General features: G+C 63.8%; 1 protein-coding gene across 3 annotated transcripts in view; it reads left to right on the forward strand.

Moving 5' to 3' along the window:
- The window catches only part of AACS (acetoacetyl-CoA synthetase), a 42,545-nt gene that overhangs the window by 18,495 nt on the left and 3,955 nt on the right, over positions 1 to 20,095 (forward strand). For 2 of the 3 annotated variants that reach the window (XM_079151209.1, XM_079151208.1), the window contains 10 exons: positions 1,588 to 1,735; positions 4,765 to 4,845; positions 7,198 to 7,322; positions 10,213 to 10,277; positions 10,377 to 10,499; positions 13,148 to 13,261; positions 14,086 to 14,211; positions 16,958 to 17,027; positions 17,238 to 17,296; positions 17,985 to 18,187. In XM_079151209.1, coding sequence (XP_079007335.1) covers positions 1,588 to 1,735; positions 4,765 to 4,845; positions 7,198 to 7,322; positions 10,213 to 10,277; positions 10,377 to 10,499; positions 13,148 to 13,261; positions 14,086 to 14,211; positions 16,958 to 17,027; positions 17,238 to 17,296; positions 17,985 to 18,187 — 1,114 coding nt within the window. Of the gene's footprint in view, positions 1 to 1,587; positions 1,736 to 4,764; positions 4,846 to 7,197; positions 7,323 to 10,212; positions 10,278 to 10,376; positions 10,500 to 13,147; positions 13,262 to 14,085; positions 14,212 to 16,957; positions 17,028 to 17,237; positions 17,383 to 17,984; positions 18,188 to 20,095 lie in introns of all 3 variants that reach the window. The other variant, XR_013765754.1, reaches the window with a different exon arrangement.

Genomic DNA, 20,095 nt, shown 5'->3' on the forward strand with positions numbered 1-20,095 from the left:
GAGAAGAAGCAAGCCCAGCGTGGGTTGGCTGCAATGGGCCAGTTCTCAGGGCTACGCTCCTTTGATCTCTTGGGAGACTGTGTGGGACAGGCTGGGGTAGGGTGACCCTCAGGGCACCCTTCCGTTAGCTTCTAACCTGGCTGCTGGCAGGATCCACGAGTGGCCCCCTGAGGCTGTGGGAAGGGATTGTTCAGAGATGGCCGGAGTCTCTGTGTGTCACCCAGGAGAGGAGGGGTGGCTGAGGCTATTTAGGCAGACCGTAGGTGACGTCTGGCCCCCTGGTTTCGTGTGGGGTGCTCCTGGGCGCCGAGGGGTGTGAGGCACGTGTCCTTACAGCGTGCCCATCATGTGGGTGGCAGCAGAGGGCGGAGTGCAGGGTGGGGTGCGGCTGTTCCTTTGGGTTCAGAGGTGGCGTCCTGCTGGCCTTGAAGTGTGTCCTGTGGTGCTGCCAGCAGGGTGACAGAAGGGCAGGGCTGTGGCCTCTAGCACCAGCCTTCTTGCATGTGGATCTCAGCAGGACGGCCCTATTAACCTCTCTGTGCCTCAGTTTCTCCATCTGTACAATGGGATCGCACCTTACCCGTGGGCTGGCTGTGAGGGTTAAATAAGCAAGTGCCGAGCCCAGTGAGGAGTTAGCACTCTGTGACCTTATCTGTCACCATGCGGCTGCATTGGCTCCTCCCTGGAGCCTGGGGCAGGGTGTGCCTTCCTAAACCTCCTTGCCCCTCAGGCGACGTCTCCCTAGGGACATGGTTGCTGTGCCAGCCGGCACAGCCTCCTGCTCCAGGTCACTCTCCGAGCCCTGCTGCCGGCTGAGAGGGACGACTCCCACCCACTTCCTGGAAGGGAGAAGGTTCCGTTTGGCCAAGACACACAGGGCCAGGCTCACGGACTGATTGATGTTGCTGCTGGTCTCACGATAGAAACCCCTTCTCAGGTTGGCTTCGAGAGACCTGCTGCTGTTTCCACTTGGCAGACAGGTCTGTGCGGCACCTTTGGTGGCTCTTGGCCATCCACATCCGGTGCTCTCTGTCAGCCTGGGGTGAGGCAGGCAGGCGCCTGGACGAATCCTGTTGCTTCTGGACACAGACTTGCATCTCACGCTGTGGGCCTCACAGTTCAGTTGTCACTGGAGCCGTGGCGGGGCACCTACTCCAGTCCCTCTTCCCCATGAGGCCTCGGTTGAGGCCTGTGCTCCCTCAGGGCGGTCACTGCAAGCAGAGCTGGCTGGTCAGGTGACCAAGAGCAAAGGAGATGGGCTGAGACCTCACACTAATCCCAAAGCCGCTGCTGCAGTATTTGCGCAGACCGGGGTGTTGGTTGTGGGCGAGCCTCCCGCTCCGCAGCCGTGGGAGGGCCCTCAAGTCTCCGAAGAGCCCGGCAGCAGCGCCACAGAGCCCACTGACATGCTCAGCATGCAGCCATTTCCCTGCCATCAGCTCGAGGTCCTGATGCGGGCCCTGCCTCTGCCCTAGAGCCTCCTTGGAGAGGCTCACCTGCCCTGTGGCGGACGCGGGTGCTCTGTGTGACGGGAGCCCGGGTCAGCGCAGTGTCGCGAGCGTCACCGTCTCGTGTTTCCGTCTGCAGCGTGTTTCTGGATGGCTTCCTGGCGAGTGGGCCTGGCGAGCAAGCCCCCCAGCTGGAGTTCGAGCAGCTGCCCTTCAGCCACCCGCTGTTCATCATGTTCTCCTCGGGCACAACCGGGGCTCCCAAGTGCATGGTGCACTCGGCAGGGGTAGGTGTCCCGGGAAGGCCTCCAGCCCTCGCCTGGTTCACACAGTGGGCTCCCTGCTGGCAGCGCAGGGGCATCTGAGTCCTCGGGCACCCTCCCGGCGACCCCAGGGGGCCACACTCCCCGGGGAGCCTGGAACTGGACCAGGCGAGAGGCCTGCAGTGTCGGGACGCGGGGGCGCCTGCCACCATGGGGACGGGTGTGGAGGTCACCACGAGACAGCGACTTCCACCTGCAGGCTGTGGCCCTGCGGGGACCATGAGCCGAGGGGTTGGGGCCTGCAGCGTTTAAGAGCCAGACTGTCAAGAGGACGGGAACGCCAGCACTTCAGGCTCGGAGCTGTGGAGTGTCACGGAACCAGCCTGCTCGTGTGTGTTGGGACATGTGCTGGGGGTGTGGAGGGGCCCACCTGTGACTGAGCGCTGTGGGCAGACACCTGAGGGCCACTAGTGACGCCGTAAGGCGTGGCGAGCTGGGGGAGAGCCTCCCTGCCATGCTGGGCGAAGCTAACGGGGAGCCGCACTCAGTTCCAGCTGGGCCCCAGATCCAGGCTCGTCGCTGCTGCCTGGACTCGGACTCACTCGAGGGCCAGCTGCAGGCTATGAAGCGATGGGAACGCAAGCCTGGTGACCAGCCAGTGACCAGGGCAGGGCTGGGCGGGGCTGGTGCTTCCTCTGTGGAGTGAGTCTGGCCAGGCTGCGTGGGCAGTGTCCTCTGTGTGGGCAGTGTCCTCTGTGTGGGCAGTGTCCTTGTCACGCACACCGGCCTGGCCACTAGCAGCCAGGCTATGCCCAGAGTCGACGGTGTGGCCGGGTCGTGCCTGCCCCCGAGGCCAGCGCTGGCCTGTTCCCGAGTGTGGGCGGGCGTTTTTAGAGACCTCACATGGCCGCACAGAGAGCTTCGGAAGACTCGACGTGAGTGACCACGCTGTTGTTTTTGAGGCTTTTGCACAGAAATGTAGTAGAGGTGATGCTGTTTGTGCATAATGCTATCGCGCCTGGTGTATTTAGGAGGCGGAAAGATAAGGAAAAGTCACAGGTACCGTCCTCACTGACTTGCACCTCCCGTCTGGGGAGTTACCTTGACAGCGAGCCTGAGCCAGCCAGCGAGCAGGCCACGGGGCTGGGCGGCCCTTGCCTGCGGTGCATGGCACCAGGCCCGTTCCTGGCTCGCTGGCTTGGTTTCTGGGTCCATGGAAGGTGTCAGGGCAGCTTCCTCTTCCCTTCCTTAAAGGTAAATTGCCAGCCAGGCTTGGTGGCCACGCCACTTGGGGGGCTGAGGCAGGAGGATCGAGAGTTGAAAGCCAGCCTTAACAACTTAGCCAGGCCCTAAGCAACGCAGGGAGACATGGCCTCTAAATAAAATATAAAAAAGGACTGGGGATGTGGCTCAGTGGTTGAGTGCCCCGGGTTCGATCCCCAGTACCAACAAAATAGGTAAATATAAAGTCAGTTGCTCATGTTGGGTGTGATTCAGTGGTGGAGCGCTCAGACCCTGGGTCTGTCCCAGCAGCGTCCCAGATGCTCTTGAAGCCCACCAAACCCACTGCCTACACTTGCTGTCCTTAGGGGAGGCTGCAGACAGCCAGAAACGTTTAGCAGTGAAAGAAGTAGCCGCCATGGATCGCTAGGATCCACGCGCAGACCTTCTGTGAAGAAGCAGAGCTCTTTGTTCTGTGCCCTCTGAGGGACCGAGGGCGAGGAACAAGCGCAGGAAGGTGGGCGACGGGGTCTTATGGCCCAGACAGCCCGTGCCGGCTGCTCGCACGTGGAGGACAGTGGTGGGGGCCACGGGCCGTCCACTCGGGGTCCCTTGGCCTCAGATGGGCGGGTTGTGAACGTCAGTGCTCACCGAGGGCCTTCCTGGAGCTCTTCCTCCGAAGGATGCCGGCCCCCGCCATGTGACTGCGGGCCTGGCGCTCCCAGGAAGCCTGCTGTCCTGCCCCACATGCTGTGGTCCTGTGCTCTGTCCCGCAGTCAGCTGCGGAGCTGCAGCAAAGGCCCGGCCCTCCGGCACATTCTGTGCAGCCCCGTGTGCTCCCTGCCCTGTGGCAGGTCTCAGTCACTGCCTGGCGGTGGGGCCACTCAGGAGACAGGTCTGGGACCAGAGCTCTGCTGGCAGCTGATTCCAGGATCCCTCGCTCGGGCGGCTCCCCCGTTGGCTTATTCTTGACCTCTGGGCCTCTGCTGGTTCCTGACACGCGGGGCCTTGCGCCAGTCCGGATGGCCCCTCTGCCAGCGGCTGCTTACCAGGGGCCAGCGTTTGCCTCTGTGGACTGGTCTGAAGGACGGTGATCTGGCCTGTGTACCAGCTTCCACCTCCCAGGGGCATTGAAGGGCCGCCACCCTGTCTGTCTTCAGGTCTTCTGTGGGACCCAGGCTGGGAGTGGGAGGCCAAGGGGCAGGGTCACTCTGCTCTCTGGTTCGTGGAAAGCCCAGTGGCCGTCTGGAGACTCATAAAGGCCTGAGGGTGCCCCTTGGTGAGAAGGTGAACGCAGGACCGCGTCGTGGTGGACCCAGGGTAGCTGGCCTCCTGGGCGGCACGCGGGGCTCCCTGCTGCCTCTGCACTCCGGAGCACTGTGGAGTGGCCTGCGGGCATGTGGCTGGTGAACCCTGACCCTGAAGGTCCCTGGGGGGTGCGTGGAGGGGCGGGTGTCCCATCGGGTGTCTCTTGGAAGCAGGGTCCTGAGCGGCCCCCAGAGCACGGCCTGCAGGTGAGGAGGAGTCTTGCTCTGCCCTGTCCTCCAGGGAGCCCGCCGCGGGTCGGTCTGTGCCGCTCCAGGTGGGCGCTGTTTGCCCTGTAGTCTCGCCGCCTCGGTGAGGCTGCTCCTGTCCTCCTGACCTCTTGGTCCCTGCCGAGCATCCGAGGGTGTGGGCACCAAGCGCCTGTGGGCAGGGGCGTAGCAGGGCTTCCCACTGTCAGGAGCACCTCAGCTGGCAGCTGGCAGCGACGCGGGCTGAGGCCAGGTGGGCTTCGGGTGGTGCAGGCGCCTTGCGCGCTATGCTCACCGCGCTGTCCCGCCCCCCTGCAGGGCACGCTCATCCAGCACCTGAAGGAGCACCTGCTGCACAGCGACATGACCCACAGCGACGTCCTGTTCTATTACACCACGGTGAGCTCACGCGGCCTCCGCCCTGCTGGGCCGGCAGGGGGATGTGGTTCTGCCCCCGGGCAGGTGCGGGGTGGACGGGCCCTGAGTGCAGGGGTGGAGGCGAAGGCTCAGGGCGGGTGCGAGGGAGCGAGTCTAACCCGAAGGAGAGCGCGGAATTGGCCTTTTCCAAGAGCGCCACTATCACGAGTTTCCGGAACATTCTGGCTGTATTTCCTGTGCTGAGGTTTTGGGAAGCAGGTGCTGGAGGCAGGTTCCTGCCCTGCGAGGCTCCGCTGTGCCCCCTGCAGACACAGGAGCGGGAGCAGGGCGTGCCCTGGGGCACTGTAGGCAGGACACCTGGCTTTCTCTGCGCCCGGCTGCGAACGAGGGCCTTGGGCCTAAAGATCTGGCGTTCTTCCAGCAGCAGGATCGCCCTGCAGTGTCCAGCACATGGAGCGCAGGGCTGGGCACTTCAGGCTCTTAGCCGATTCTCTGCTGTGTCCTTGTCAGGCACCTTCAGGGCAGGAAGTCCAGCAGGGCAGCACTGGAGTGGTCCCCTGCGCTCCAGCGGTGTGGCCTCAGCTGCCCTCCTGCGAGATGCAGCTGACAGCGGCAGGGCTTTGCTGAGGAGGGTGCCACGGGGGAGCCTGGAGGTCCCGGGCGGTCCCTCCAAGGTGTCTTGTTTCTGGAAGCGTCCTGCCCACAGGCTGGCCAGCTGGGCTCTGCCAGCTTGGTCGCAACAGCAGCCTCAGGCGCTGGCTGTGAGCGTCCCCAGCCTCCAGCCAGGCCAGTGCTGTCACTTATTGGCCCACCTTAACAGCCTTGCTGGGCAGTGGGGTGCCCGAGGGCTGTGCTGCCGGGCCTTCCAGCCACGGTCTCCTCACTGGGCTGATTCCTTACTGTGAGAGGCACGGCCAGGGCGTGGACACCTGCTTAAGCAGCCTGGTCAAGCTCAGGCTCTTGCCAGGAGTGCTGCCCATGTCCCAGAGGGCCGTCCTCAGGGCTTCGTGAGGTCCTGTGTTGTGGCCCATGCAGGAGGAGGCCAGTGTGGCCGAGGTGGGCCAGAAGGAGGGTCCCAGCCACAGGCCTGGCCACGGCTGCCTGGGCCCCATGGGCCTGCCCATTAGGCTTTCCGTCTGTCTATGAGCCTCTGCCCTGGCCTCACCCACCCACACGGGCATTGCTCAGGGAGCTTCCCCTGCCACCTGTCCCCACCACGGAGATGTGACCCCAGGTGCTGGGTGACGCTGAGTCCTCCCAGGTGGGCGCGCCCCCTTGTCCTCGCCCATGTGGGGAGTAGCTGCCCCCTTTGCCCTCCAGGCTGAGGCTCCTGCTGAGCATCCCTTGCTCTGTCATCCTGTCTGTGCTCCAGATGGGTCCAGAGTCTCTGTAGATGGGAGCATGGTGGGTGGGCCTGTGGGCACATTTTTGGAGTTTAAAATTTTTTTTAATTAAGAAAAGAATTAAAATTTTAAAAATTCTATCCACTCACATATGGTGAGGATGCCAAGCAGCATCAGCAGGACACGGGGTGGGAGGGGGTGTTCCCAGGGCCTGGGAGCCGCACCAGCCGTTCCGGTACTGTTTCTCTGCAGCACCACCGCCATGCAGGCCTGTGTGTGCACATGCACATGGGAATGTGTACATGTGTGTATGTGCCTGCATACATGTGTTTGTGCATGTGCACATGCATGAACGTGTGCATGGCCTGTGCATGCACATGCATGTTTGTGTGTGTGCATGTGTATGGGTAGGTGTGCACATGTGTGCATGCACACACACATGTGCATGTGTGCCCATGGGTGTGTGCACAGGTGTAATGTTACATTGCATGTGTGCGTGTATGTGTGCATGCACATGTGTATGTGCAGGTGCACACACACGTACATGTATGTGTGCATGCACACATGTGCATGTCTGTGTATATGTGCACATGTGTGCATGTGCGTCTGTGTGCATGTCCTCCTGTCTGCACAGATGGGCTGTGTTGCTGTGCTTTCTTGTTCTCCACCTCTCAGCGTCTTGTGCGTCCCCCCACCGATCGGCCTCTTCTCGTGGCCACACGGGTCTGACTGAGTGCGTGCGAGGTGGGTGTCCAGCTTCCATGAGCGCTGGTGGGTGCATCTCCCGTGGCTGCCTGGGCTAGGGGTGCTGGGATTGCATGGTCTCCCCAGCAAGGCCTCAGCTGGCCTTTGCCCCATGTTACTTGTGCACAGGTGCCTCTGCTCCTCCTGCAGCTGAGGCCCAAGCATCTGGGATGGGCAGTGCCAGGCCATCTTGGGCTGTCGGGTAGTGTCCCAGGACAGGAAAGGTGGAGCTGCAGGCTGGAGGGAGCAGGCGGGCCCTGCTGACGCCTGCCCTTGTGTGTTGCAGGTCGGCTGGATGATGTGGAACTGGATGGTGTCTGCTCTGGCCACCGGAGCATCCGTGGTCTTGTACGATGGCTCCCCCCTCGTCCCCACGCCCAACGTGCTGTGGGACCTTGTGGACAGGATAGGGTAGGTGCCTGGACATCTTGCTCAGCTGTGGGCGGAGCTGGTGTCCTTGGGAAGGTGCTCTGGGGTAGACGCAGCTGTGGCCACTTCTCCACCTCTCCCCTCGTGGGCCGCGTCTCTGGAGTGCCTTGCTGCCCTGGGCGACCCCTCTCAGTGCTGGGAGTGCGAGGAGCAGGAGGAGGGATGGTCTGACCCCACTGCTGATGGCAACCTCCCGTGCAGAGTGAAGGCCACCTCTCAGGGCCGGGAGTGCGCTCTGTGCACCTGGAGAAGCTGTGGGATTGACCCCGGGGTGCTCGACCACTGAGCCACATCCCCAGCCCTGTTTTTGTGTTTTATTTAGAGACAGGGGCTCAGTGAGTTGCTTAGCACCTCGGTGCTGCTGAGGCTGGGTTTGAACCTGCGATCCTCCTGCCTCAGCCTCCTGAGCCTCTGGGATCACAGGCCCGCGCCACTGTGCCCAGCCACAAACTTCTTTCCAGAGGTGGCTTTTCTCCTTCAGTGGTGCTGTATTTACAGTCCCCACTAGTCTAGTGAAGGGAACGTGCTGGTTAAAGACAGGCCAGAGCTCCGGGTGTGTGTCCTGCTGGTAAGGAGGGGTGCGAGTCGCCTGGACACTGTCTGCGACGGGGCCCATCGAGTTGGGTGTTCTGGACGGCAGTCCTCGCGGGGAGGGGGGCCCTGCACGCTACGAGTACGGGCTCCGCGTGCGCCGCCCTGCTGGCCTGGGTTGGTGTCCTCCTGGAGTCGGGGCTGGGAGCTAGGGAGGACGAGGAGGACGAATGTGGAAGGCCCGGGCTCTGCAGGCCTGCAGGGGCCGCATGGGGACGGCCCGTGGGCGGAGTGCTCCTCGGTCTTGCAGGCTGACGGGGCGTGGGGCTGGCGCTTCAGGGCCTCTGTCCACAGACAGCTGGCTCCACTGCTCTGGGCTGGAGGAGAGCAGAGCGAGCCCTTCCCTCACCAGGGCAAAGTGAGCAGCCAAAGGCATGGCCCCAGGGACCCGCAGCCTCCAGCCACACCCCTGCCTCCAGGCACCACCCCGCTGGTCCCTCTCGCGGGACCAACGCGACCCACTGGTTCAGCTCTGGAGCCCTTCCCGTCCCACCTGAGCCTCTGGCATTGTGCTCTGGAGAGTTTCTGGGGACGCCTCACATCTGAACCACAGCAGGAACCAGCCTCACGGGGACGTGGTTCAGGCCGAGGCCTGAGTGAGAGCACGTGGGGACCCGAGGAGGCCCGGTGGCCTGGTGTGGAGAGCCACGTGGGGTCGGCCTGGGTGGGCGGCGGGTAGGGGCTTCTGGCAGCGCTTGAGGTGGTGGTCCCAGGGAAATGTGCTCCACCGCTCACTTGGGATCAAGGCAGCGCCTGATCTGATTGGCATTTGTGGAAGATCAGCGCGGAGGTCAGAGGGGTGCCCGGAGGCAGAGCAGAGGAGGCCAGGCCTGGGTGGGGAGGGAGGTGCCACCAGAGGCCTCTCCTTTGGTGCTGTGGCTCCCACTGGACGTACTGGAGGGGACGGGCCAGGGCACACACGGGCTGCCAGCATACGGGAACTGAGGGCCGCCTGACGTGAGCCCGATGGGAGGCCACTGCGTCTTCACGCTGGCGGACGTGACTCAGGCCAGGTCCCGCTTGCCACAGGGCCTCGCCTGTGACTTAAGCCGTGAGAGCTGGGGGAGCAGAGTAGAAGCCGCGTCTGGTGCGTGGGACGGGAGACTCGCCCAGGCCTGGCCAGGCAACGTGAGCGAGGCCCCTGGTGGCTGGTCCTGTTGAGGTGTAGATAGTCCTGGAGGGGCGACCCCTCCATCCTTGGTCACGTGGAGGTGTCAGTCAGGCCCGGACATTGTGAAGTCAGTGTGGGAAGGTGCTGGTGGGAACGTCCCTCGCCCAAAGCCCCAGCCGTCCAGGCGCAGGGCCCCAGGGTGCTGAGGGCTTGGCCGCGCTTCAGTGGTGGAGGCGGCTTTGGGGCAGTCGAGAGAACAGAGGCAGAGGAGGTGAGCCGGCGGAGCCCTGCTCTGAGGGAACCCACCTGCCGTCGAGTCGGTCACTCCCAGCCCAGCTGCCCGGGGCCCTGCTGTCTGCGCAGCACCCGGCAGGCGAGCCGGGCCTGTGCCTGGGCCTGACAAGCTCCCCGGCACGGGGCGGAGCCTTGTTCCCAACCTCCCTGGCGCCCAGCCTCCCGGTGCCCGGGAGCGTGTTCCCTGGTTGGGAAGATGGGGTTTGCAGGTCACCCTGCTGCAAGAGAGGCCGGGGAGCAATGGGGGTATGACCTACGGCCCTGGGAAAGCCCAGCAGTGGGTCCTCTGCAGAGTGCCAGGCCCTGGGGCCCAGGGTGCAGCGAGAAGAACAGCAGATGTAAGCTCGCTGGAGGCAAGGCCGGGCCGGAGTGCGCGGCTCCGCTTCAGCAGGCAGGCCGTTCTGCGGCTGCGTCTGCTCACCAGAGCAAGGGCAGACGTTAGTCGGAGGGGCCGAGCCAAGACCTTGGGCTCCTGCCGTGCAGGCCCCGTGGTGAGGATGGTGGGAGCGCATGTGCCTGACTTCTGAGCCGAGCTGAGCACAGGGGCCGGTCCTGCACTCGGAGGTCGGGGCCTGACTTCTGAGCCGAGCTGAGCACAGGGGCCGGTCCTGCACCCGGAGGTCGGGGCCTGACCCGAGCCAAACTGAGCACAGGGGCCGGTCCTGCTGCTGGAGATCAGGTGGAAGTGCGTCCCTCAGCCTGGGAGGGAGCCGGGCCAGGACATGCCCGGGGGAGGGGGGCGTTGGCCATTCCAGAGGAGGCTGGTTGGTCTCGGAGACGTGTAGGAATGGATCACCAGTGTGAGAGGTCGGCTGTGGGGACGGTGCGGGGCGCACAGGACCCTGAGGGCCTCGCGTCTTCTTCCCGCTGCCCCAGCATCACCATCCTCGGGACGGGTGCCAAGTGGCTGTCTGTGTTGGAAGACAAGGGCCTGAAGCCAGGTGAGGGCCTCGCTCGGTGGAGGTGCGCGTGGGCTTGCCTTGCGGGTGGGGCCGAGGGCGCCGGTTCCGTTCTCACGTCGTGGTGGCTCTTCACCCTAGCGGAGACCCACAGCCTGCAGACGCTGCGCGCCGTCCTGTCCACTGGCTCCCCTCTGAAAGCCCAGAGCTATGAGTACGTCTACAAGTGCGTCAAGAGCAGCGTGCTTCTGGGCTCCATCTCAGGTGTGGCTCCGCTGCTGGGTCCCTGGTGACGGGGATTGTGGATGTAGCCAGGAGGTGGGGATGGTGGGGACAGCTGTCTCCGCCTCCTGACCACGCTGGCCTGCCGGGTGGACACCTCCTGACCGAGCCAGTCCACATGCTGGGACTGGCCCCGCCTGACCAGAAGCCCTGGGCCCCACGCCCAGCGAGGGCCATCCAGGTGCCGATGCTCTGTCAGGCCCCAGGTCCCGCCCCCTTGCTCTGGGGGTGCACGTAGGCGCGTCTCGCGCCAGTGCTGACCCACGTGCCCTCACTGCTCACCCCAGCTGAGTTGAGGTGCCGAGGTGTGGAGCGACGTCCTGGCCACCCCAGGAGCAGGTGCCCGGGCTGGGAGCCAAGCCCCGAGCCGTCTGAGGCGCTGGTTACATGGAGAGGGTTGAGGCGTGTCGTGGGGAGGACTGGTCACTGGGTACAAGTGGATGAAGCGGGTCACCTGGGTGAGCTGTTGCTCCTCCTGGGTGCTCATGGCTGCCCGTGGGTGCCTTGTGTGTGCGTGCCCATGGGTGCCCTGTGTGTGTGAGTGTGCCTGTGGGTGCCCTGTGTGTGTGCCCGTGGGTGCCCTGTGTGTGTGAGTGTGCCCGTGGGTGCCCTGTGTGAGTGTGCCCGTGGGTGCCCTGTGTGTGAGTGTGCCTGTGGGTGCCCTGTGTGAGTGTGCCCGTGAATGCCCTGTGTGTGTGAGTGTGCCCGTGGGTGCCCTGTGTGTGTGAGTGTGCCCGTGGGTGCCCTGTGTATATATGTGCTCGTGGGTGCCCTGTGTGAGTGTGCCCGTGGGTGCCCTGTGTGTGAGTGTGCCTGTGGGTGCCCTGTGTGTGTGCCCGTGGGTGCCCTGTGTGTGTGAGTGTGCTCGTGGGTGCCCTGTGTGGGTGCCTGTGGGTGCCCTGTGCGCAGATTACACCATTTTTCCCTCGGTGACGAGGATGGCATCAGGCCCGTGCCCGGCGGCGCGCACCCTACCAGCTGAGCTGCACCCAGCTCTCACCTTTTCTTGAGTGAAGCTGCTCTTTGGGAAGAACTTTGTGTCTGTGCTCAGAACTCAGGCCACAGGGCGTGAGGGTGTAGACCCCTGGGCTCCCTCGCAGGTGGTTGCTTCCCAAGGTCTTGCATGCGTGGGCTGAGCGGGACAGCCCCTCTGCTCCGGGTCTCCAGGGCAGCAGCCCGGCCCTCTAGCCTGGCCCCTTAGGTCCCGTTCCCTTGCAGCCCGTGGAGACCTGTGGTGCAGGGACTGAGTCCAGGGCTGTTCTGTACTGAGCTCCATCCTCAGCCCCTCTGATTTTCACTTTGAAGCAGGGTTTTGCTGAGTTGCTGAGGCTGGCCTTGAACTTGGAATCCTCCTGCCTCAGCCTCCTGAGCTGCTGGGATTATGGGCGTGTAGTTCTGCCTTTTCCCTCGCGGTTCATGAAAACACGCCTTAGAACCTCTCTTTAGAAGGCGCCATTTTACTTGAAGCATGAAGCCGTCCTGCCCTCTTCTTCCTCCTACGGCTTCTGTGGCCCCAGCCTGGGGATCTCGGGCTGTTCCCTGAAGCAGGACGAATAGCAGGAGCCAGGGCCTCAGTCCCCCACCAGGCATGGATAGTGCTGTGGTCTCCGGGGCCTCGCGGCCTGCTCTGCCCGGACTCTGCCCCTCATGGGGACAGAGGGGTCAGGGCCCTGGCCTCCAGCGCTGCCTATGACGGGACTCGGGCTCTGCGCAGACCTCTGCTGCTCCCTCAGGCTGCCCCGAGCTGCTGGAGCCGCTGATGGCCGGGCGCCGGTTCTCCTGGATGTGCTCCTGTCCTCCTGAAGCTGCAGCCCGGCGAGGCCTGGGCGGTGGCAGATGCAGCCACGACCCGGGCATTTTGTGGGGTGCATCAGTGACAGGAGGCTCCGGAGAACCCAGGGCAGGCATCTCAGCTTGATTCTCTGCCCGGGGATGAAAACAGAATCACTGAGCGGAGGCCCAGATCAGCCCTCGGGTTCTGGAGCTATCGAGTCATTTCGTGTGGCTGTCAACCCCGACTCCACTCGGGGGCACAAAGGGTGATTAAGAAAGTTCTGATTGTGAACATTCTTCCAGGTATGCAGACAAGCACCCAGTAGGACTTTGTAACGTAGGGCGCGCAGACTAGGACGCAGCTCAGAAGGCCGCAGCCGCCTCTGGCCTCACGCTGCCCCCGACTTCTTTGCCGCACCGCATGTCCCCGCCTGGGTGTCCTGCCCGCCTGGCTTGAGCACCTGTGTGGAGTGCGTGTGTGAGCCCACATGTGTGGCGTGTGTGTAAACGTGTGTAAACGTGCTCCTGGCGCCGTACCTGCCTGGGCTGGAGCGGGGTCTCTGGGCCTGTGGCCCCTGGCCCGACTCCGTCCCGGGCCCCTCCCTGAGTGGCGCTCTCGGGCCCGAGGCAGCGCCCGCCAGTGTCCAGCGCCGGCCTCCCATGGCCACTCTCTCTGGGTGGTTGCAGCACAGGTGTGGTGACAGATGAGGCCTCTGACCCCTGACCTCTGTCCTCTGGGGTGCCCACAGAGGGCCTTTGTTCAGTGTCCTCTAGCAGGAAGCCCGTCCTCTGCTGCTCAGGGACATGGAGACGGGGTCTGTGTGTCTGGCCTCAGTCGCTGCTGCCCTGGCTCGTAGGTGGCACTGACATCATCTCCTGCTTCATGGGCCAGAACGTGTCCGTCCCCGTGCACAGAGGCGAGGTGCAGGCCCGGAACCTGGCCATGGCCGTGGAGGCGTGGGACGAGGAAGGTGAGACCCCTGCTGGTCACGCTCGGTGTGGGAGGGTGTGTCCAGAGCAACCCTGTCACCTCAGAGCAGTGTCCCTACCCCAGCCTGGCTGTGCACCCTGGGACCCCTGGGGACCTTTACCCCAACCCCGGAGAAGCAGGTGCTGGGCCAGAGCACAGGTGTGCAGGTGGGCAGGCAGCTGGGGACAGGCCACCCCACCGCCTCACCAGCCAATGTCCTGGCCTTGGCAAGGGCCCAGAGGGACCAGCTGGCCTCTGCTGGTCTCTTCCTGCCAGTCTTGGGTGGAACGAGCCTTGGCTTTTTGATCTAGTGACCATTGCTTTTAAAATTGTTAGTGCCCCCAGCACCAAACAGGGCCTGGTGTGCAGCTGTGCACTGAACAAGTTCATGGACTTACGTTCTCTGACACAGCTGCCGTGTCTTCGCCCCAGCTGAGTGGACGGGAAGGTCACCCGACCGTGTTTCTGAGAGGCTCAGGGAAAGACTGGCATGTGCAGTGGCCACACCAGGCTGCTGTGGGGTGGGGGAGCGGGCCTGCTTCCGAAGCCACCAGGGTAGTGAGCAGAGGACACCTAGAGGTGACCTAGAAGCCACCTGCAGAAACGCCTGCGAGCGCCAGCAGGTGACGGGCAGGATGCTCGGGGTTCCGGGGTGAAGGGAGGCCCGTCCTCAGCGAGAACAAACTGCCACAGCGAGAGGACCCGGCGAGGAGGTGGGCGGCCAGAACCACACGCGGCTCGCGCCCCAGGCAGCGTGGGCAGAGCAGGCCCAGCAGGGAGAGCAGAGGGGCGGGCCCAGTGGAGCTGACCTCCTCCTCCTGCCAGGAAAGGCCGTCTGGGGAGAGAGCGGGGAGCTGGTGTGCACCAGGCCCATCCCCTGCCAGCCCACGCACTTCTGGAAGGACGACGGCGGGAGCAAGTACCGGAAGGCCTACTTCTCCAAGTTCCCAGGTGGGTCTGCGCCTGCCCGGGGCCCTGCGCAGCCCGGCTGCTGCTCCTGACCCGTCTTGTCGCCCTTGCTCGAGGCCATCGGAGGAACTTCTGGGCCCAGCTGAGCCCACCACCCTCTGTACCTTGAGCCTGCCTGCCGGGCGCTGGCCAGCTCCTGTGGCGGCAGGTGTCCTGCGGGAGGGTGGGTCTCCTGGGCGCTGGGGCTGCTGGTGGAGGACGTGTGCGGCTCCTCTGCTCCCGGCTGGCACTGTCGTCCGGTCCCCGGGGGACATGAAGGAGAGCTCACGGGGGACGGCGCCTGTGTGCTTTCTTTGGAGGGGCGTCTTGCCGGGGGCAGGGGGTCTCTCCTGAGGACGCGAGTCGGCTCCCCCTTCGTACTTCGCAGGCGGCCTTGCGTCACTTGCTGCAGGTACAGCTTGGCGCCTCCGCCAGCGTGCGCAGACCAGACCAGCCTACGGGGATGGAGTCAGGCGTGGCCCCTCAGCGGGATCTGCTGTGGGTGCTTCTCCCTCCGGTGGCCTTGGGTGCATCACGCTGGGGGGCTCCTCCCGGCAGGGTACAGGCACCCCAGGGAGGCTCTGCTCCTGTGGCCGCCGCGCGCAGCCCCTGTGCAACTGTCCAGGGGACTCGTGGAATGGCAGGGAGATACCCTTCCCCATGGCCCTGGGCAGGGGGCTCTGCCGAGGGGGTGGGTCAGGAGGGTAGAAAGCCTCTGGGAGAGCCTCCAGGGAACCACGGCCCCTCGTCCTCTGCAGCGCTGCTCTTTGCAGACCATCTATTTTTTCTGTTGCTTTTTGTCACATACACAAGGATTTGTGTGACGAATGTCTTTCGGGATTAATTTCAGGAACAAACTCTTCAACTCTCCAATATTCCTTCTTGGAGAAGACAAATACTTTGTGTCATGTCATGTGTCCATTTTTGCCTTGGCTGCTAGGGAACTCAGCTGAAAGTGCTCCCCATTGTCCTCCTCCTAGCCCTGCAGCAGGGTTTCTGGTCTCTTTAATTCATGCCATCATTTTGCCCGGCTTCACGGAAGCTTCCTCAGTACTTCCCGAGGGTAGTTGGGAGATACAAATACACGTGGAATGACCAGAATGGGACCCGAAGTTGCTGGCCAGGGGCAGAGTGGACACAGGCTGAACTCAGACGGCCTCCTTCAGCGCTGAAGTGCCTGGCCACACCACGCAGCCCAGAGAGCCTCCCCTCCTGCAGACCTGTGGAGTTCTGCACCCTGTCATGCGTGCAGACAGCCTGTGCCAGAGGGAAGGACGGCCGAGAGATGGCCAGCTGACATCTGAGGGTTTGGGACAGAGGGCAGGCTGTCTCTTTGGTGTGGATTTTGAAAAAGAACTTATGTGTGACCATGAGTGGATGAACCAGGGCCATGAGTAGGGGCCCAGGAGCCAGTTCATGGTCCTTCTTGTTCTTTATGGCTTCTTATTTTTAAAAAGATCCCAGTATTTTAGTATTTTATTTTATTTGAAAATAAATTAGAGGCAGACTTAAGGACGTAGGCCACGGCAGGGGCAGAGCCCAGGAGGCCAGCCTCCGTTGTCACCTGCAGCAGTCTACACCCTTCGGGCTTCCAGGAGACGCGGGGGCTGAAGTCGCAGCTGGGTCTCCCAAAGGCCTGCCTGGGCTGCTGCGGAGGGAAGTGGGCCTGGGTCTCCAGCCGCCCCCTGCGCAGCCCCAAAGCTGGCAGCCACTCCTGGACTCACCGCTCAGCTTGGCGTTAGTGTTCCCTGGTGATCTGGTCACAGAAGCATCTCTTTGGGGGGGCCTGCATCTTCCTTTTCCTCTGCACATCCAGAGCCTTGTTCGTCAGGGCCCAGGACCCCGAGCAGCCCGGAAAAGCCAGGAATTTCCACTGGATTCAGGGGAGACCTGGTGCCACACAAACCAGGCCGGGGCAGGGGACGTGCCCCCGTCTGCCGCGGATGCTCGGCATTGTCTGCAAGCCCAGGCGCCGTCTTTGCTGTTGCATCTTCTAGAAGCCCCTGCAAAGCCCCCTGCCCTTCTTTGGGTCTGGAGGAGGAACGCCGGGCGCCTGTGGTCCCTGTGAGCTGCCCCCTCCTCACAGGGCCCTGGTGCTGGGGACCCAGCTCCCTGCAGACAGGCCTCAGGCCTCGTCCCCACAGAAGACCCCGCGGGGCCCCTTCCTGGCCCTGCGGGAACCAGCGAGCAGCGGAGGACGTGGTCTGCGGGTGGGAGCTGTGGTCAGCCCTGAGTGGACTCAGCGGGAAGCAGGAGGGAGGCGGTGTCTTCCCAGGCCGCCGCCGGGAGCCAGGAGACCTGGTTTGCCTGGTGGCTCCCTTCCCGGGCAGGACTCTGGGGCCTGCTTCTGAGGCCTGGGCCACAGGATGCAGGTGTTGCTGGTGTAGCTCCGGCCTGGTCCCCGCTGTCCCGTCCCAGCCCGGCCTGGCCCCTCCTCTCTTCCCAAGGCCAGCTTGCCTCCACTCAGCCCTCCAACGTGACCCCACTGCCCTGAGCAGCCTGCGTGCTGAGCGTGGGCTCCTTCTCCTAGAGTTCCATGGCCTTGCTGGGGTCCCCGGGTCCCCGCGTCTGCCAGAGGGCTGCTCCCGGGACAGGAGCTTCTGGCTCCCTCTGCTCCCCCTTGACCCCAGCCTCACATGGCACCTGTTGTTGGCTTTGCGATGACTGCTGGCCAGTGTCCTGTCTGCCCTGGGCAGGCCACCTCGGCCCTGCTCCCCCAAGTGACCAGGCTGCTCTGCCTTCCTCCCAGGTGTCTGGGCGCATGGTGACTACTGCAGAATCAACCCCAAGACCGGGGGCATCGTCATGCTCGGCCGGAGGTGAGGGCTCCGGCCTGGCTGCCCATCCCTGGAGCCTGCTTCTGGGCCACCTGGGGAAGAAGGCACTTGCCGGAGAGGCAGTGGCCTCTCCCTGGGCACCCTGCCTGCTTAGTGTGGGGTGCATCATGGGAGGCCTTGCTGGCCGCACGCTGGGCGCTGGGGAGGGGGCGGGGCCTGCTGAGGGGCCAGCCTCACGCCCTCTCTCCGCAGCGACGGCACGCTGAACCCCAACGGAGTGCGCTTCGGCAGCGCGGAGATCTACAACATCGGTACGCCTCCCGCCGGGGCTCTGGGGCTGGGGCCTGGCGGTGCCCACAGTTTTGATTCCTGGTCAGCTTCCTGTGGCTTGACCGGGGTGAGGACGGCGTCGAAGCGCGCCCTCCCTCCTGCCGCACACACCGAGACCTGGATGCGGGAGGGGCTGCAGGCACGCGGTGCCCTTCCCTGTCACACTCCTTCCTCGCCACCGCTGGCCGTCTGGGCGTTATGGGTGAGGGAACAGAAGCACAGAGACTGCACGAGTGCCAGGGCCACACAGCACCTCGCAGACACCTTTGGGTCTCGGGACTGCCCAGTAGAGTCCCCTGGGGCCTCGAGAGCCACCTGGCCCAGGGACTCAGGCCTAGCCCAGGTCTGAAATCAGCCTTCCTGGGAGGCGGTTGCCACTGGTGCCCAGGCGGGTCTGTCCAGTCAGGGTGGAGACACCTCCCGGCCTCCCCGTGGCGCCTGCCACAGGTCCCTGCCCTCCTGGTGACTGTCCTTGGCAAGCCCGGCCTGTGGCTCTCGCCCACTGCTCACGCCCCGTGGCCAGTGTTCCTCAGGGCCTCTTCCGGGTGGGCAGAGGGCAAGGACGAGGCCTCCCTGCAGGCTGGGGTGGGCACCCTCCCTGCCTCTGCCCAGGCGACGGAGTGCCGCTGGCTCGTGGGGCTTTCTGTGAACGAGCGCCTGTCTCTGCAGTGGAAGCCTTCGAGGAGGTGGGGGACAGCCTGTGCGTCCCCCAGTACAGCAGGGACGGCGAGGAGAGGGTGGTCCTCTTCCTGAAGATGGCTTCTGGGCACACCTTCCGGCCCGACCTGGTGACGCGGATCCGGGACGCCATCCGCCTGGGCTTGTCTGCTCGCCACGTGCCCAGCCTCATCCTGGAGACCCAGGGCATTCCGGTACGCCTGCCTCCTACACCTGCCTCCTGCCCCTGCCTCGTGGAGCCTGGGCCTGGGGCCAGGTCAGGGTCCCCGTGGCCCAGCAGCGCCGTCCTCTGCCCATCCAAGGTAGCTTTAAATGACGTCCAGCCACACGGTGTGCGATGGTGGAGGCCCCAGGCCTCCCCTGCCCAGCTGTTGCTGAGAACGTCACCTGGCCCTGCAGGGAGTGCTGCTCCCACGTCCGCTGTGGACCCAGCTTTAGATCCGTCTAGAGGTGGGTCCTCAGAAAGCTGCGAGCCCCTCTGCTCAGACTCGGTGGGGAGCAGGCGGAGCACAGTTGTCCCCCGTGCGGCCAGCGGGTGCCTCGACGACTGGGTGACTGAGTGACTGGGTGACTTGGTGACTGGTGACTGGTGACTGGGTGACTGAGTGACTGGGTGACTTGGTGACTGGTGACTGGGTGACTGGTGACTGGGTGACTGGGTGACTGGTGACTTGGTGACTGGTGACTGGTGACTGGGTGACGGGTGACTGGGTGACTGGGTGACGGGTGACTGGGTGACGGGTGACTGGTGACTGGTGACTGGGTGACTGGTGACTGGTGACTGGGTGACTGGTGACTGGGTGACTGGGTGACTGGGTGACGGGTGGTGACTGGGTGACGGGTGACGGGTGACTGGTGACTGGGTGACTGGGTGACTGGTGACGGGTGACTTGGTGACTGAATGACTGGGTGACTGGGTGACTGGTGACTGGTGACGGGTGACTGGGTGACTGGGTGACTGAGTGACTGGGTGACTGGGTGACTGGTGACTGGGTGACTGGGTGACTGAGTGACTGGGTGACTGGGTGACTGGGTGACTGGGTGACTGGTGACTTGGTGACTGGTGACTGGTGACTGGGGACTGGGTGACTGAGTGACTGGGTGACTGGTGACTGGGTGACTGGTGACTGGTGACTGGTGACTGGGGACTGGGTGACTGAGTGACTGGGTGACTGGGTGACTGGTGACTGGTGACGGGTGACTGGGTGACTGGTGACTGGGTGACTGGGTGACTGAGTGACTGGGTGACTGGGTGACTGGTGACTGGGTGACTGGTGACTGGTGACTGGGTGACTGGGTGACTGGTGACTGGGTGACTGGGTGACTGAGTGACTGGGTGACTGGTGACTTGGTGACTGGTGACTGGTGACTGGTGACTGGGGACTGGGTGACTGAGTGACTGGGTGACTGGGTGACTGGTGACTGGGTGACTGGTGACTGGTGACTGGTGACTGGGTGACTGGTGACTGGGTGACTGAGTGACTGGGTGACTGGGTGACTGGTGACTTGGTGACTGGTGACTGGTGACTGGTGACTGGGGACTGGGTGACTGAGTGACTGGGTGACTGGGTGACTGGTGACTGGTGACTGGTGACTGGTGACTGGGGACTGAGTGACTGGGTGACTGGGTGACTGGTGACTGGTGACTGGGTGACTGGTGACTGGGTGACTGGGTGACTGGGTGACTGGTGACTTGGTGACTGGGTGACTGGTGACTGGTGACTGGGGACTGGGTGACTGAGTGACTGGGTGACTGGGTGACTGGGGACTGGTGACTGGTGACGGGTGACTGGTGACTGGTGACTGGGTGACTGGTGACGGGTGACGGGTGACGGGTGACTTGGTGACTGAATGACTGGGTGACTGGGTGACTGGGTGACTGGTGACGGGTGACTGGTGACTGGTGACTGGGTGACTGGTGACGGGTGACTGGTGACTTGGTGACTGAATGACTGGGTGACTGGGTGACTGGTGACTGGGTGACTGGGTGACTGGTGACTTGGTGACTGAATGACTGGGTGACTGGGTGACTGGTGACGGGTGACTGGGTGACTGGTGACTTGGTGACTGAATGACTGGGTGACTGGGTGACTAGTGACTGG

This window comes from Sciurus vulgaris (genome assembly GCF_902686455.1).
Source record: "Sciurus vulgaris genome assembly, chromosome: 8".
In the NCBI taxonomy this organism is placed as follows: domain Eukaryota; kingdom Metazoa; phylum Chordata; class Mammalia; order Rodentia; family Sciuridae; genus Sciurus; species Sciurus vulgaris.